We start from the raw sequence: 18,416 nt of genomic DNA, 5'->3' as shown, positions 1-18,416 counted from the left end.
AAATATAAATATGATTACAAAAAATAATACAAAAAAATATTTAAGAAAATTCAAACAAAAAATATACCCGCCCTTTTAAGGGCGGGTCAGAATCTAGTAGTTAATTAAGGCATTGACTTCTTCAGATCACACTATGGCTGTGCCCCGTGTGGAGTTTTTTTTAACACTGGTAACACATTAAACCATTGTATAATCTTTAACTCTTACATAGGATAGAATGATTAATTACTGGAAAACATGTACGATATTAGTGAACAATTTTATGGATTCTACTCTGAAACATTTGGATCGATGGACGGTTATTCATGTACGACATCTTTGATGAATAAGCTAGCTACGCAGCAGATCATCACAAGAATGACTCTGTTTGCAGTACTTTGGAACCTTCAATGACTTCGCATCAAATAATCTACAAAAAAAATGCAGTCTGGAATTCGAATCTTAGAATATAAAATATGTTTTACAAAATAATGCGCTTGCATGATTATAGTTATATATTAGCTATTTTGTTTAACGATTTAAAAAAAAAAATTATATGAAATTTTGATTTGGATGAAGTTTCTGTTTTGTAAAATTTCTATTGTTTTGTAGTGACAAAATTTTCAAAAATAAACGAAAAAAGTATCTGATGAAATTTTACTTTTTTACCAACGACAAAATTGGCATTGTGTGGGCCTAAAAGGATAGGTCAAGATAGTTATTTCCCATAAAGACAAATATTCACATTCAGCCCAATTAGGTCATATCCATTCATCTAAGGTAGGCCTATGAAATTGAAAAATTAAGATAAGAGGATATGGGTTGCAAGAAACTTGATTTTGGTACCTGAAATAGATCCATGTATCGATTCAATAATTAATAGAAATATACAATAAAAATCTCTATAAAATAATATACCAAATTGAATTTTTAGTTCAGTTAGTATATCGATAAATTAATATCTCTATAAATTAATAAAAAAATTATAGTTTTGGTGTAGTTCTAACATTATTAATTTATAAAGGTTTCACTGTATTATCATTTTAGTTTATAAGTATAAAACTAGATGTTCTGCTCGCACATGCGGGCATAGTGTTCTTGTTATATTTATCTGTTTATAACTATTAAATCAAAATCAACATAATAAATTATTAACTATGTTTTTAAAAAGATAAATCAAACATTAAACTTTATATTATACTAGATTCTGACCCGCCCTTAAAAGGGCGGGTATATTTTTTGTTTGAATTTTCTTAAATATTTTTTTTGTATTATTTTTTGTAATCATATTTATATTTAATATTAATTTAATTTAATATAATTTTTGGTAACCATATTAAATAAAAAAAATAAAAATAAAAAAAATAAGAAAAAAATAATTTTTTTATAGTTTCAGATTACATGTTTTCAGATTCGAAATTTATATAATTTTTTTTTTAAATTTTTTTTTTTTTTTTATTTTTCAAATTTTCTTTTTATAATTTAAAAATACTTTTTGAAACTGTTTTTAAAATTTTTTTTTTATTTTAGTATTTATTTTTTATAAAATTTTAAACCCTAATTCCAAAACCCCACCCCTTAACTCTAAACCCTAAGGTTTGGATTAATTAACCCAAGGGGTATAAGTGTATATTTACCTCTTTAATGAAACCTATTTTTGTGACTTTGAGCCTTGAGTGCTACTTTGGAAACAAAAACTTGGTTTAGTGCTATTCTAGTCTTTTTCTCCTTTATTAATGTAGCAATTGTACTCTCCTTTTTATAATGGATCCATTTAGGTCAAGCAAACAAATATACAATTGCCCAACAATCGATGTAAACATATTGTCTTTGATCATATGATGATCGTTCAAGATGATTGAAACAAAAAACAAATTAAAGCACGAAAGAACCTTCTTTTATGTTTGGGAGTTATGGGTCCCGACTCCCGAGAATATAGGAATTAACTAATGGAGGTGGTTACTATATTCGGTAGAAATATATAAGATTAACAGCAGTTAGTGTTTAAATAAAAAAGAGAATAATAAAAAAACTTTTAAATAGAAGGAATAATAGTTGGACACAACTTTTATCAACTGGTCATACTGCTGTTTTAATAGAATAGATGTAGAGAGAAAGTGGCAAGATGAGCCTGTTGCGGGTCACGAAATTCGAAGCCGACCACGTTCTGAAATTTTCTTTTACCAAATTTAAATTTGACTCCAATCACCCCACCCAACTTTCAGTTTTCCAAGCTACATGCTTTTATGTATATTATTAATTTCAAACATGAAAATCTCTATTTACATTATTAACATTCCTGGCCGGACGTTAGGCTAAGATCCACCACCTTTGCTTCCAACTTAGATCTCATATAGTGCAAAGACCTTTCAAGTTTAACTAATTTGTTGATAGATTGTAGACAATTAATATGATAATTCCCATACTAAGGTTTAAATATTCAAATACAATTAAGAAATAGCCTATGTTACTCATGGAGGTTATATATTGAACTATAAATCCTTCCATCTATTTATTGAGACCAACTATATTAGGCTGAATGCAATTTTAAATCTATATATATATCTAAACAAAAAGAACTATTCATGAGTAAAGCAGAATCAATTATCATATTACTATATAAGAAAATAGACATTGGCATGTCAAATGGTGTGAAAACTGAAGCTCTACACTTTCTTCATTTACAAACTCGATCTGCTTTGAACCTCACGTTCCTTAAGCTTCTCTAAAGCTCTGTTTTACCATTCCCCATAACAAAACAAAAACCCTGAATGCGTTTTCTTTAAGGTAAAAACGTTCTTGTTTTGTTTGATTTCTTCTTCATAGTCTCTTTCAACATCTCTAGCTCCATTGAAGAAAGAATATGAGATATACTCCAAGATCACAAGGGAGAAAACTCATCATCCCTTCTTTCTTTTTCATCATAGCTCTCTGTGTACTAGCTTTCATCAACGAAATCAGATTCGGCAGTTTACTGAGTTTCGGACGATGTGCTTTGTCGAATGTTCCGATGACTAACGGTTCATCGGAGACTCCATTGTTGTCTTCTTCTTCTTCTTCTTCGGGTGGTGATGAGATTAGGATTCTTGTCGGAATTCTTACACTTCCCGATCAGTACCCACGTCGGCATTTTCTCCGGATGATCTACGGGACACAAGCTATTCCCAACGGCGTTAAGATCGACGTGAAGTTCGTGTTCTGTAATTTGACTAAAGAAGACCAGAAAGTGCTTGTCGCTTTGGAGATCATGCGTTATGATGACATCATCATACTCAATTGCAACGAGAATATGAACAAAGGTATCTGGTTTATCTCGGTTTAAAGTCAATCTCGGTTCGATTTGATTTTAATTAGTTGATTTAGATCGGTTTGAGAACGAATTTTCCAAATTGAGATACCATTGTTGTTTTGGTTGCCTTCTTGGTGTAGTATATACAGGCTTGGTTTTGATTTGGTTTAATCATAAACCAAAACCATTATTGTATATGGTTCAATTCAATTAAACATGGTTTCAATTTTTACGAAAAGAGGTAGTCTATCTTAAGGTTCTGCAAAAACATTTAGTTTATGAATATTTTTTTTTCATATTTAGTTGGTTTAACATTATATTACAATTTTTTTTTTTTTAGTTTGATTTGGACTACCTTGACCGAATTAGAATCTACTCTATTAAAATAGAGTCTTACTTTTTATCTACTATAGAAAAGTTGTCATTAAGTTTTGGACCTATTCTAATTGAGTTTTATTAATCTAAATATAAATATACTCAACTCTATTAATTTGGCAAATCATTATCTGTTATTAATGTTGCCAATATTTCATCATCAAAATCGTTCCTAAATTAACCAAATTACAAATAATAGATATTGTAGGCATAAATAATAAGTAGAATTATTATAAGAATTGCAAGATTGTAGGGATATTCCAGTTTTTTCTAAAAGCGTTTTGCTGTGCACAAAAGTATGTTAAGAATGGTAGGTTTTAATTTGAGTTGCCAACTGGATTTAAATTTTATTCGTTTTAGTAAGTTTACTCACTGAGATATGCAGTGTTGAAGAATTAATATACTGTATACATTTTCCTAAAATTGTCTACACATGAGATCAACAATTACAGTCAAATCGATCCAGTAAAAATACTATCATACATGATATTAACTTAATGATACAGACAAACTTATATTTTATCTTTTTATTTTTTTCTATATATTAATTACAAGTTTTCAGTTTTTATATATTTTCTACATTCAAGAAACCTACATAATTGACTAAGTTGATGTCCACTCGAAATGATACATGACATGTTAAATAAATTAATCATTATGTTAGATTATCATTTAGTTACATTTATATAATTTGTAATCTAATTATATAATTATAAGAAACATATATATATATATATTATTTATAAGAAAATATTACAAATCAATACAATACATACTAATCTTACAATGAGTGTATTACTTAAATCAAAATTATAATATTTATTAAATTATGATTATCCATTGTAACACGGATTAGAACATAATTTTATTGTTATGATAAATATGTTCTTACAGTTTGTATAATAAATTACTTTTCACAAGCCCTAACAATGAATATATTTGGCTTCTAAAAATAAAGCTTTATTTCATGTTTACAAATATAAGAACGGGAGGATAAATCTCTCCATCTATAATAAATCGAAAATGACATTTTTAAAAGAGAATACATGTATAACACATCAAGTTCTCTTCAAAGTCAAAAATGTAGTCCATCTAAGAAAACATTAAGTATGTGTAAAATTATATATTAGATTATTTTTGTATAAATAAAAATAATAATCCCGCGCATAAAAGCGCGGGTTAGAATCTAGTAGTCGTAACATCTTATATATTAAAATAGAAGTCATGACTTTTTTCATGTGTGATTTTTTTAATTTGGACCATCACTTATAAATTTTATTAAATGTAGTTTATTAAGACTAATAATACATAAAATTTTTAAAATACTTTAATCAAAATATCTTTTGATATCTTTTCATTTTAATTTGAATTTTTAACAAATCTGTTTTAAAAGATTTTTACAAGATCTTCATTTTCGAAATTATATTTAAATATTTATACTAATTTCGAAATTAGTTTGAAATATTATTATACATTTATATATTCAGTTATCATTTATAAAATGAAAATAAAATATTCTATAATATTTTATCTATTATATAATCATAATTAATCATATTAAAATAAAATTATTTTATTGAGATAAATATAATAAAATTGTATTAAATTATAAATTTATAAATTTTATTTTTGTAAGTATAAAATATTTATGTTCAAAAAATAAAATCTAATACGTTGGTAAAATGGATTAACATTTATTTCTTTAAAGCTTATAATATAAAATTCTTTGTAACTACTTTAATCATAATATATTTTCATTTTAAATAAATATAATATATATTATCTTTTCATAATATAGTATATTTTCATTTATATATTATATTTTAAAATTCTAATAATTCTGTGTAAAAATTTTTTAACAATAACCTATTGTATTTTAAGTTATCATTTATAAAATTAAAAATAAATAAATTATATCCCACTTTATCTACTTTATAGTCATAATCATGTTAAAATACAATTATTATACTTAAATATATATGATAAAAGTATACTCAATTGATAAATTTATAAATATTATTTTCATAAATATAAATTGTTTATTTAAAATATAATATGATGATAGAACGGTTTAAAATTAGCAAACTATATAATAAATGTCTAAAAATTAACACATCTTAGACTTTTGTGTATACAATAATATATTATCTAAAATGAATAGGCATAAAAAATATTGGTAAAAAAAATCCAGATTTGAAAGACGGGTCAGAATTAAGCATAAATTAAATACAAAATAATTTTCAAATATGTTTTCTCATAAATATATTAATTTCTTTAATAAATAAATGCAAATACAATAAGATAAAAATATAATAAGAATTGACAAATACATACGATTTTAAACAATTTATTAATTATAACATGTAAATTATAAAATTATTGTATTTAAAATAGTTATATAAATATTTAAATATACGTTTAACGTTAAAGAAATATACATTTATGTTCAAAACAATAATTTATGTATAGAAAATTGAAAACAAACACGAGCGCGGTTGCGCGGGTCAAAATCTAGTTCTTAATTAATTTATATGTTTTAATTCACAGGCAAGACCTACACATACTTCTCAAGCTTACCAGATCTATTCAACGAAACCGATTCACCAAACCCACCATACCATTACATAATGAAAGCCGACGACGACATTTACATAAGACTAGAAAACCTCGTAGCATCTTTAAAACCATTACCTCGAGAAGATCTCTACTACGGCTACGTCATTCCATGTCAAAGCATGGACCCGTTCGTTCATTACATGTCAGGAATGGGTTACTTAGTCTCGTGGGACATCGCGGTTTGGCTCAAAGACTCTGATATTCCCAAGAAACATCTAGAAGGTCCCGAAGACAAAGTGTTTGGCGATTGGATGAAAGAAGGAAAACGAGGGAAAAACCGGTTTAATGCTAAATGGTCGATGTATAATTTCCCTGAGCCACCGACTAAATGCACACATGAGCTTTGGCCTGATACTATTGCAGTTCATTTGTTGAAGAACCAAGAAAAGTGGATACGAATATTGAACTACTTCAATGTTACTAGCAACCTTAAGCCTTCTAAATTATACCACATACCGTAGATCGTTTTCTGGTTTGCTTTGTTTTCATTTGATTAGTATAATTTATACTTTTTAATTTCTTTTAAAATTGTTTTGTGATCGTTAATGTCTTCTAATAATGATTTATGTAAATAAGTATTTCATACATGCTCAATAGTCAACAGAATACTTGTAGGCTTTTTTTTTATGGTTGCCCACAAAGCAATGTTCAACATCAATATTCCTTGTCGTCTGTCGTCTATAATCAGTTCAAGTATATTAGATTATCATTGAACTTTGGTTCTAAAGTTGGCAGACCGTAAATCTTATTTTCATAGTTAGGATTTTATCTGTCAAACCAGTCATTCTCAAATACTATATTGAATATACCATGTAAAAGTTGCCCAAAAAAAAAGAATATACCATGTAAACTAAAACTCTTAACAAGCTTAAAGTTTACAACCATTGCATTGATAAGAATTACAACATGGCTAAAGAGAAATCAAAAAGTGTCTTCTTAAATAAATAAAAGAATTGAGTTGATTATATATGTTAATAAATTGCACTTATTTGTTGGTCATTTCTCCATAAAAAGATTTCAAGGTAAGAGTCTTTGAAATGGAATAGTAAAAATATAAATCAGAAGTGATTTGCAAACGCTCGCGAATGATACTATAACATGGAAAAACTACATGGTGATTGCATAATTGGTAAATAAGTCTCATAAATTCAAAAATAGTGATCTAGCCATCATATGGAATAAGACTCACAAACAGAAAGGATAGACGTAAAGAACTATTAGTCGTGGATGTAAAGAACTATTAGTCGTGGATGGTCGGATGTATTACAAACACATTACCAAAATGAATTAAACTAAGAAAAAAATAAAAACATCTAGAAAACTTTGAGATATCTTGTTGGATCTTGAGTTGTTCTTTCTCATTGATGGCTCGGATTAACTGGCGAGCATCTGATTTCACATAAAGTTTGTCTTATTGCCTTTCAAGGGAGTGAGAGAGTGCTGATCGGATCGATAAATCTCCTTGTAGGAGACGGTTGCCTGCTTGATCAAACCCTCAGCAAGCTTGAAAAGCCAAAATTGACATACCATTATAATTCTACCACTAAACATAAAATCGATTAAAACTCCTATAACTACAACTAGCAGGAAAAATAGAGATGACTACTAGTTATAAACGATAGAAGCTGATTCGTTTCCGCTTTGTGGCAATGTAGAGTTGCTTCTGCTGCAGCCATAGTTGTGAGGCTATAGATTCATAATCTTAGGTGTTTAAATATTCTGGTGGATTTCAACATAACTTTAACTTACTAATTGGTTGGTTATCTCAGAGAAGCGTTTGAATAACTTTTTGTGAATCTTTGACATACCGTTGATATCCATACCCTGTCCGGCAGATTCTGATTCTGCTTTGCTTGTGAATTGTCAGTGTTGCTGCTCTTCTTATCTACATTTGAAAACGGGAAGCAGTCCAGCTCCTTTCCTGATATTGGCAAGAAAGCCAAAGGTAAGTTAGCAGATCTTAGACATTGCACTCTGTCTGCTGCCACTCTCGTCCCATTGCGTGACTATTTGAAAATCTGCATATCTTCTAAACAAGGATTACATTTTCGACCAAAGGTTTACTCTGAGAATGCTAAGTGCCACTGGAACGGTATGTTGGATATCAGTTAGATCCTTTAACGTGAATATATTAAATCCATCTTATAGAAAACATAATTTTTCTTATATATATGCATGTTGAATATTAGATTATCATGCCTACAATATATAATCTGTGATGCTATGTGCTTTTTTGGACCAAAGCTAGGGATGCATACTATAAAATGCTTTATTTGAGAGAAGCAATTAACTCAGCTTAACATGGGAGTATATAAGAAGAAATATTTACTCCTAGAGACACTTTATGAGTTTCCAATTACACTTGGAGACACATTGCACTTGCCACACACATTTTGTGTATCTAAAGACACTAACACCCCTGAACTAGACTAAATTTCAGTTTCTCACTCTTCTTCTCTCCTAACTCGTTACGCAAACTCTTCTTTTTTTTTCTCGAAAGAATAACAAATTCATCCTCTTTCTTAACTCAATTATATTTTGTCAAATGTTCAAACCTAATACACAGAGTTCAATAAAAAAAAATCAAAAGAGGATTGATTGGTGTGATGATAAGACCAAAGCTTGTAATGAAATCGATCATGGACGGGATCAGGATTCGCCGTGGCTGAGCTCGGGATCCGCCGTGGATGAGCTCGGGATCCACCGTGGATGAGCTCGGGATTCGCCGTGGCTGAGCTCGGGATCCGCCGTGGATGAGCTCGGGATCCACCGTGGATGAGCTCGGGATTCGCCGTGGCTGAGCTCGGGATCCGCCGTGATGAGCTCGGGATTCGCCGTGATGAGCTCGGGATCCGCCGTGGATGAGCTCGGGGTCCGCCGTGGCTGTGCTCGGGATCCGCCGTGGCTGAACTCGGGATCCGCCGTGGATGAGCTCGGGATCCGCAGTGGCTGAGCTCAGGGTAGCTGCGGTAGAGTATCAGAGAGTGGAAAAGCTCGAGATTCAGCGACCGTTTCACCGCCTCGGTAACCCGTAAAACTCACCGGACATTTCAAATCCACTGTGAGATAACCTCTTTCCAGATTTCGCTGGAACTAGTTAACTAGATCTGAGCGTCGGTGAGAGGTTCTTTGATCCGTTCGAGGAAACATGGCAAGGATGAGAAGTTTTATAGGTTTGATTAACAAAATACAGAGAGCTTGCCCTGTCCTCGGAGATCACGACGTGAAAGAATGTCCCTTTGGAAAGCTCTCCCAACCGTAGATGTCCTTGGTGGCCAGGTTTGATCTCTTTCCGTAAACAAATATACAGATTTTGAGCTTTTGTTGTTCTGATGAGGAGAATGTGTAACATATGTAATTTGTATATAAAGATTGGATTTTGATGTTCTTATGGATGGTTTCTACCTTTCTGTTTCCAGAATCATTGAGTTATTGTAATGGTTTTATCATTGTAACTTCTTCGTAAGGGCTTTGATCTCTAAATACTTTGCTTATGTTATAACCAGAGTCTCTTTTGGTTTGTGTTTACATTTATAGCTTCAGTTATTTCCAACGGAACGTGCTCCACCATCACCCGTTACATGGACAAATGGATGGACTCTCACCAACGAGTGGGTACATGGCCTTATGTCCTCTTTTGAATAGTCTTCATGGAACCTCCCTCCTTCTCAGTTCCCTTCAGTGATGCCTGTCAACGTCTTCGACTCCCTCATCCTCACTGCTTCCAAAATCCTCCACCAAGAACGCATTATTGTCCATGTTGATGATCTGGACTCTGATTCCAAAGTTGTTGTGGTTGGTGACATTCATGGTCTCGAGTTCTGAAGCATGGAGGGTCTTGAGTTCTAGGAAGACCTTTGTACTTTGCTGCTCTTTCACCTGGTAATCATCTTAGATTATGGATATTGTATTAATTGCATCTTTTTCTGTCATGTTTGACTTCTTTTCACAGTTTTTCTAAATCTTGGTTTATGAGTGTGGAATCTACTTGCCTACTAGAATTGGTAATGAGTATGCATTGACAATCCACATTTGTTCATAGAGTTGGTAATATTGTTCCCAAGATCCTGTCCACAAAAAGAGCATCCACAAAAAAAGCATATTCATCTCAAGTCTCAAACCTTCCATAAACCATTTTCTAGGCAGTTGCAATCCAGTTCGGGTTACTCTTTTTGCTTTTATGTGAAGTAACAATGATGTTGTGTTCTTTGTCTTAAGATAGATTCAAAGTGTTGGGGTTTCTCATGGTTTCAGGAGGGTAACACTGCCATGGCTAATGGGACTTAAAAGAAGCTGTAAATCCATCAAGAGAAACCGCAAGTTACCAAGAGCTCATTCATATATAATCGTTGGACATGTTTGAATTTAAGCTTTGTTTTTCTTGTTGGACATGTTTGAAGTTATTAACCTTTTGGTCTGTTTAACTTTGTTTTTCATCACCCAGCTTTTGTTTTTCTCAATGGACATGTACGTGGCTGTTTTTGGTTTGAACTTATTAACTTGTTCATCTTTGAGATTTGGACACATTAGTATCTATATCCATAGACTTTTAATGTCACAATTTTTTTTATCTAAGTTGTTTAGTGTTAGTGACTCTGTCCACCACATCAAGTTTGGATTCTCTATCCACAAATTTAAAAATCTCTTTTTTATCTATGGTCGTCCACATCCACAACATAACCAAAATATTTGATCAAAAAATAAAATAACAATTTCAAACTATTCCAAAAAAGTGTTAAAAAAAGACTATTTCAAAACAAAAACAAAAAGTTCACGTGCTATCGAAACCGTAAGTCAACTTCTTTTTCATTTCAATAAGGGCATAACTGTCCACATTTTCTTTGGGCCCACCACAAAGTGCCTTGCAAGTAGAAAGTGTCTTTATATGCAATAGAAACTCAAAATGTGTCCCATATGGTAATCAACTCATATAAGAATACCTGCATTGCATGCCTTTGTTTGTAAAATAGGTGATAGCTAGTAGTATATCCAACTAATGTACATGCTTCAGTTTCCAAACATGGCTCCTTTCAGACAATTGTGCTTAATTTTTCTTTGAAGTATGTAACTATACTGCATAATGGAACTTTTTATTTCCAACAGAAATTTGTGGCTACAGGTTTGAAGAAGGATGATTTATTTTTTGGCGATATAAGCACATTGTATAAATGTCAAAACACCATTGTTGATATGAAAATTGACGACCACTCAAGTGTAAGTAAATATCTGTAGGTTGTAGTGATATATGCTTTCTGATCTTTTTTACCTTTACTGTCTATAACCATATGACTGGATGCAGGTGTCAACAAAAGTAAGTATCAAAAATCTCATGCCATCTGCTAAGCTATTATCAGCTTCAAAATACCTGATCACAAGTCTGGCAAGGTCAGTGCATAACCCATATGAGAAATGACTACTCATAGTCTCATTCCTACGGAAATGTCAATCAATTTTTGTACTCCGGAGTCGTACTTAACATGTGTCTCTGTTATATTTCAGCTGGATGTGCAATATGTTCATCCTCATGCTATGCTCCATTCCAGTATTGGCCTCAACCCAACTCCTCTCCTTGATCTATCAGCAAATATCGGAAGCCAGACTGTTTGCCTTGGTGGTGAAATTGGTTTCAAAACAGCTTCCTCGTTACTGACCAAGTATAACGCCGGAGTTGGTTTCAACAAGCCAGACTTCTCTGCTGCGCTCATGCTGTAAGTAAAACCAACGCGACGCTCCATTTTCTAACATGCTTTCAGTTTTGACTTTTTTACGGAACTGAAAGATTGCTGATTTGTAGGGAGGATAAAGGGGAGAGTCTACGAGGGACTTACGCCCCACACGGTGAATCCAACCACATCCGTTGGTGCAGAACTGATCCGTCACTTCTCCAGTCATGACAACAGCTTTACCATCGGAAGCTCTTATTCTCTGGATCCATTCACAACGGTGAAGGCCAGACTCTCTAACAATGGGAAAGCTGGGATGGTGGTACAAAGTGAATGAAGACTGAAGTCGCTCATAACTCTCTCAGCTGAGTATGACTCAAAGGCTGTGACTTCTTCACCGAGGCTTGGTCTCGCTCTTGCCTTAAACCATAAAAGAAGGAAAGGGCTCTCTCTCAGTTTGGAATAAAAATTAAAGCCGTTCAGTTTTTCACCAAGTGCTAAAAACCGCCCCCAAATGAATGTCTGTTGGGTTATTAAATCACTTAGTGCACAAATATTCTTTGATCATCATGAAAGAATGGTTATTTACAAATAAAATCTAGAAAAAAACCTTTTAAGCCCTTTATCCTTACTCAATGTTTGATCATCATGGAAAAGAATGGTTTTTACAAATAAAACCTAGAAACAAAAACGTTTTAAGCCCTTTATCCTTACTTAATGTGAGCACTAAACCAACGCTGTAATAGACCCGCTAGCCCTTTCTTCTCATTCTCATGGTATCGAGTTGATATGATCCTTTGTCTAATGGTCTTTTCTATCATTTTTGCAAGCTGACTTGCTGATCGACTCTGTTGTGTATGTTTTTTCTCATTTATAAACGATGACTTGGAAATCTAACCTCAAGAAAATAGAAGCAAAAGATTTTGAACTAATTGGTAAAAAACTACAAGAACAATGAATTCATGATTAAAAATTCAGTGTAAATGACATTTATATTATGTTTTTGTTAGGCTTTTCTCATATCAACAACAAAAAGTTATTTGTTTAAGAGAAGACGAAAATTTTGACCAACAAAAAAAGAGGAAAAAGGAACACTAAAAAGAAAAGAAAAGAAAAGTCTCAAACAAATCTTCACTACAAATCCAGCAACCACATTAATAATACGCTTAAATCAAATAAAACTCCAAAACCCAAATTTGGTTTTTATTTTCTCACCTTTATACACTTGTCCACTTCCAATGGCCCCCACTCTTTGCCTCTTTCCCCATCACCAGGCTATCTACCAGCCTCTCTTCATTTTTTTCTGTAACAACTCCTTTTTATTTCATTTTCTCTATATAAAGCTTCCTGGAAAGAAAATAAAATAAAATAAAAGAAACTCTGACCTCTATAAATTGAGAGAGACCCATCACTTCTCTCTTCTTGATCTCTCAAAGCTTTCACCTTTTAGCTCTTTTCTTCCCTCACACGCCTTAAAAGTTCAGACCTTTGAAAATGAAAGAGTATTGGACATCACTAGCCTCACTCCTCGGCGTCTTAGCTTTCTGCCAAAGCCTAATGCAATCAATCTTCCCGCCGGAGCTCCGTTTCGCCTTCCTCAAATTCTTCAACCGAGTCTTCCACCTCTTCTCCTCCTACTGCTACTTCGACATAACGGAGATCGACGGCGTCAACACCAACGAGCTCTACAACGCCGTCCAGCTCTACCTCAGCTCCTCCGTCTCCATCGCCGGCAACCGTCTGAGCCTCACCCGCGCCGTCAACTCCTCCTCCATCACCTTCGGCCTCTCCAACAACGACTCCATCGTCGACACCTTCAACAACGTCACCGTCCTCTGGGAACACGTCGTCACGCAGAGACAAACTCAGACCTTCGCCTGGAGACCGTTGCCCGAGGAGAAGCGCGGCTTCACTCTCCGCATCAAGAAGAGAGACAAAGCCTTGATCCTCACCTCTTACCTCGACTTCATCATGGAGAGAGCCAACGAGATCCGTCGGAAGAACCAGGACCGGTTGCTTTACACCAACTCCCGAGGCGGGTCGTTGGACTCCAGGGGACATCCCTGGGAGTCTGTCCCTTTCAAGCACCCGAGCACGTTCGAGACTCTCGCGATGGACCCGGTCAAGAAACAGCAGATCATGGATGATCTCAAGGACTTCGCGGAAGGACAGATGTTTTATCAGAAAACGGGCCGGGCCTGGAAGAGAGGGTATTTGCTATATGGGCCTCCGGGTACTGGTAAGTCGAGTATGATCGCAGCGATGGCGAATCATCTCGGTTACGACATTTACGACCTTGAGCTCACTGAGGTTCATAGCAACTCGGAGTTGAGGAAACTGTTGATGAAGACGAGTTCTAAGTCGATAATTGTGATCGAAGATATCGACTGTTCGATCAATTTAACGAACAGGAAAAAGAATAGTAATGCGACCACGCAGACGCAGCGGAGCTATTACGACATGGAGACACGACCAGGGACTGGTTCGGGGGAAGAGTCTGGTAACGGGAACACGATAACGTTGTCGGGTTTGTTGAACTTTACTGATGGGCTTTGGTCTTGTTGTGGAAGCGAGAGGATCTTTGTGTTCACGACGAATCATATCGAGAAGCTTGATCCTGCGTTGCTTAGGAGTGGGAGGATGGATATGCATATACACATGAGTTACTGTGATTTCCCTTCGTTGAAGATTTTGTTGAAGAATTATTTGGGGTATGAGGAGGAAGATGTGGAGGAAGACGTTTTGAAGGAGATGGAGAGGGTTGTGGATAGGGCGGAGATGACGCCTGCTGACGTGAGCGAGGCTTTGATCAAGAACCGGAGGGATAAGGAGAAGGCGGTTAGGGAGCTTTTGGAGGATTTGAAGAGTAGAGGGGAGGGGAATGTGAAAGATGGGAAGTTGAGGGGCCAAAGTGGAAATTTGACTGAGTTGGAAATTGTGGAGGAGGAAGAGAAGAGGGCTATAGACAGTCAAAATGAAGAGGAGGATACTGATGAAGAAGAAATTGAGGTTGAGGATAATATTTGTAAAGACTAGAGAAGATCAACAATGTTTTTGTTTTTGAAGTCTATAATGTAAAAACAAAAATGGTGAAAAGTTGTGATCTTTCCTCTTTTTCTTTATTTGTTTGGTTTACTTATTGTTTTATTTTTGACTTTTGTTGTTGAAGAAGTAGATGAAAATGTGAAGAAGACAGAACAAATAATAAATTAGGATTGTAAAAATTTAACTAAAAGAAAGTGAGAGGAAAGTTGTAGAAAGTTGATCGAAAAGGTAAGCGGCTGATGAGGATTTTGTATGTGGGGAATGGGAAATGCAAAAGGTGGATCTCACTGGGTACCCATTAGGCATAAACTGTTTTTTAGAGCAAAAAAATGGTAACTATGTCCCTTTAAACTAATCTATATTTTGTATCATATTTTTCTATAACACCCTTTAATATTTTTGAAAATAAATTTAATAAATAGTTTTACAAACAAAAAAAATTTGGAAAAATAGTAACTTTTGATAAAATACCTATATGAACTTAGTGATATTTTTTCCAGTTATAAAAAAGTTAAAATTATAAATTTCATAGTATGTTCTAAATAAAGTAGAAATGACATTCCACGAAGTAGAAAACGAAATCCACTTTTTTCATTGAATCTACAATGTTTAAAATACGTGATCTACGTAAATAGGAGTATTCTAAAAATATTTAGAATACACATTCTGCGCTTAACCTATCGTTCTAAAATCTTTATAAATCAAAATCTACACATTAATATAAATCTAAAACACGTAGAAACCGACTTCTACAGATTTATTATAAATCTAAAACATGTAGAAATCAAAATCTAAACATTACTATAATTCTAAAAAACTGTAGAAACCGATTTCTACATATTAGTTGTATTTTACGGATAAGAAATCAGTTCCTAAAAATATGGAAACAAAATATTTGGGAATATTCACTTTTATATTTAAAAAAAAAAATAAAAAAAACAAAAAAGGAACAAAAAAACAAAAAAAGAATAAAAAATTACAATTTTAAGGGCATTACTGCCATTTTGAAAAAAATTAGTCTAATGGGACATAAAGTAGTATAGATTAGTATAAAAAGACATAGTTACCATTTTTTTGCTCTAAAAAAACAATTTCCCTTACTAATTTTAAAATAATAATGGACCAAGTATTTGTCAAAGTATAACCATGTGTGGTGACCACACTGTGGTCAATAATTGGATCCTAATTAAAGTAAACATTTTCCTGCATATACAGTCACAGTCATACGATTCTACCCATTGTTCGTTTTATACCCAGTACTATCACGGTTTGATCATGTGGGCATTTATAAGTTTTGGATCGGATAATGAATATTAATCATGTTACATACCTCAACTACATCATCCGATTTGTTTTTCTTCATTTCTATAATCAAGAGATTCCAAACCCAAACTTAATATCCAAATTCACCGATATATATATAACCCTTGTTCGGAAACTCGCTAGGCGCTACGCGTGCGGCACACCCGGGCCTAGCGATTTATTGAAAAATCGGAAAAAAATCGGGGAGTACGCGGGGAGGAATTTTTTGTATTTTTGTATGTATAATACTCTATTTATACGTATAATACAATTTTTTATGTACAATACATGTTTATGCATAAAACATTCTTGATACTAAAACTCACGTATTTGTAAATATATGAGCAAACTACAATATTGTCAATATTTAGTCAAATATTTGTATACAACTTGAACAATAGTCTGGTTTGCTCAAGCAACTTCCTCTCTCCATTGTCTGCGTTGAACACTTAAGAGCATCATTGTGTTTTCTTCAAACACACTATGCATTGGTAAAAAGTTCTAATGCGTGGCCATGAGGGCAGTACCCTTTCTCCATCATATATTTCCTCAGGTTTAGTTCCATATTGACTTTGCCATTCTCAAAGAACAGCTTCATTAGCATAATAACAATGTCTTTATATTTTACCAAAAAAAAAAATGTCTTTGGAACCAAACACCTTCCCTTGATTTTGTGGTAACACACCACTCACGTCTCCGCATCTCATGATCATCAAAGCACTATAATCTTTACAGTTTACAATCATGTGAACCTTCTCTTAGGAATTTCATCGAACAGTTGGTGTGCTTTGATCTTGGCATACCTTTTGACTTGTTCTCGCTACACCAACAGAACCACCATGTATCTGTAACGAGTAACGACTAACGAGGGTTCAACCTTTCGACAACCCATTTCTATAAAACAACCACTAAAGTCAATCTATCTCTGTTCTGTTTGGAAAAATGAAAAAGTTGTTAATAATATCAGAGCAAGGAAACATACGAATAGGAGGAGTTTCTTCACCATTACGCGGACGCGTTTTATAATTCTACGCCGTCCATGTCAATTCCACGGCCCACCGCCTAATGCAACCGAAGTGACTCAATTCGCCACGGAGCCCACCCGCATCACGTTTAACCGGCCGTGTAATCGCCTCCGCGGCCGATTTTTTGAACAAGGTATATAACTATAGGAAGAAAATTCAAACTATATTAAATATGTCCTGAAACTGACTCAAAACATTATTTTCTAAGTAATATATTTGAAATCGCGAACCAAAGTTTGAAATTTTTAACATTTGAAAAGTCTGATCAAACAATTTCAAATTCATTGATATTTTAAGAAAAGAAAAATAGTGTGCCATAGGAGATGGTCTAATACGCGAATAATCTATTTTGAAGAATTTAAATATTCAAACATTCAATTTTAACTACTAAAATATTAAAATTACAATAACTACGATTGTCGTTTCATATAAGAAAAAAACGGATCATGATGGTTATTGACTTCTTCTCTATTTTAGTATAAATTATAGAAAATATAATGTATCATTGGAGATAGTCAAAGACGCAAAAAATCCATTCTAAAAAATTTAAATATCCAAACATTCAATTTTAACTATTAAAATATTAAAACTTCAATAACTATGATTGTCGTTTTATATAAGAAAACAGATCAAACTGGGTATTGCCATCTTCTCTATTTTAGAGTAAATTATAGAAAAAAAATAATATACCATTAAAAATGATCTAATATACGAATAATCCATTATGAAGGATTTAAATATCCAAACACTTAATTTTAACTATTAAAATATTAAAACTACAATATCTATGATTGTCGTTTCATACGAGAAATGGATCAAGCTGGTTATTGACATCTTGCTACTTTGGTGTATAGCATGCACTTGCCAATTATTAATACTGTGATTGTTATAATTGGTATTCTGTTGTGGTGGCAATACAGTTGTCATATATTAGGTATGGAGTTTAGAATCATCATTGACATTATTATATTATTTCGAATACGTTCTTATATGTCAACGAACACTCAAGTTACATGTTTTTTAAAATAAATTGTGAAGTGTTAAAGACTTAAAGTTGACGATTTGGCAGATCAAATTGTGCAAAATCTCGTTTTCATCTCTTTAGAGGTTTGTGTTTAGGAT

General features: G+C 33.2%; 3 protein-coding genes and 2 long non-coding RNA genes across 6 annotated transcripts; 4 read left to right on the top strand and 1 right to left on the bottom strand.

Annotated features, from left to right (window-relative positions):
- The first annotated feature begins 2,626 nt into the window (after positions 1 to 2,626).
- On the top strand, positions 2,627 to 6,846 carry LOC106370346. Its single transcript, XM_013810371.3, has 2 exons — positions 2,627 to 3,278; positions 6,191 to 6,846. The coding sequence occupies exons 1-2, from the start codon at positions 2,843 to 2,845 to the stop codon at positions 6,718 to 6,720; spliced, it is 966 nt and encodes a 321-aa protein (XP_013665825.1). The 5' UTR covers positions 2,627 to 2,842; the 3' UTR covers positions 6,721 to 6,846.
- A 1,597-nt stretch (positions 6,847 to 8,443) lies between these two features.
- On the top strand, positions 8,444 to 11,625 carry LOC125575703. The gene is made up of 4 exons (XR_007317195.1): positions 8,444 to 9,538; positions 9,797 to 10,141; positions 10,514 to 11,473; positions 11,559 to 11,625. It is a non-coding gene; the product is annotated as an uncharacterized LOC125575703 (long non-coding RNA).
- A 43-nt stretch (positions 11,626 to 11,668) lies between these two features.
- Positions 11,669 to 12,153, top strand: LOC106369649 (mitochondrial outer membrane protein porin 4-like). The gene is made up of 2 exons (XM_048742161.1): positions 11,669 to 11,967; positions 12,054 to 12,153. Exons 1-2 carry the CDS (start codon positions 11,669 to 11,671, stop codon positions 12,151 to 12,153), a joined length of 399 nt encoding a protein of 132 aa, XP_048598118.1.
- A 1,263-nt stretch (positions 12,154 to 13,416) lies between these two features.
- Positions 13,417 to 15,036, top strand: LOC106371528 (AAA-ATPase At5g57480). The gene has a single exon (XM_013811615.3). It carries the CDS (start codon positions 13,417 to 13,419, stop codon positions 14,956 to 14,958), a length of 1,542 nt encoding a protein of 513 aa, XP_013667069.2. The 3' UTR covers positions 14,959 to 15,036.
- Positions 15,037 to 16,477: 1,441 nt separating this feature from the next.
- Positions 16,478 to 17,535, bottom strand: LOC125579182. 2 transcript variants are annotated; one of them, XR_007317193.1, is made up of 2 exons: positions 17,252 to 17,535; positions 16,478 to 17,163 (listed from the first exon to the last, which is right to left on the bottom strand). It is a non-coding gene; the product is annotated as an uncharacterized LOC125579182 (long non-coding RNA). The 2 variants fall into 2 exon arrangements; XR_007317194.1 differs by having other exon boundaries at positions 16,478 to 17,114.
- Between the last annotated feature and the right edge of the window lie 881 nt (positions 17,536 to 18,416).

Source organism: Brassica napus, chromosome A10, assembly GCF_020379485.1.
Source record: "Brassica napus cultivar Da-Ae chromosome A10, Da-Ae, whole genome shotgun sequence".
Lineage (NCBI taxonomy): Eukaryota > Viridiplantae > Streptophyta > Magnoliopsida > Brassicales > Brassicaceae > Brassica > Brassica napus.
This window is presented reverse-complemented; position numbering and strand designations above follow the sequence as displayed.

Bases quoted from the DNA above. Each gene is read 5' to 3' on its own strand.
- LOC106371528 (XM_013811615.3), top strand. From the start codon at position 13,417: ATGAAAGAGTATTGGACATCACTAGCCTCACTCCTCGGCGTCTTAGCT.
- LOC106370346 (XM_013810371.3), top strand. From the start codon at position 2,843: ATGAGATATACTCCAAGATCACAAGGGAGAAAACTCATCATCCCTTCT. The intron at 3,279-6,190 runs GTATCTGGTTTA...TTTAATTCACAG, and splicing joins CAACGAGAATATGAACAAAG to GCAAGACCTACACATACTTC.
- LOC106369649 (XM_048742161.1), top strand. From the start codon at position 11,669: ATGACTACTCATAGTCTCATTCCTACGGAAATGTCAATCAATTTTTGT. The intron at 11,968-12,053 runs GTAAGTAAAACC...GCTGATTTGTAG, and splicing joins TTCTCTGCTGCGCTCATGCT to GGAGGATAAAGGGGAGAGTC.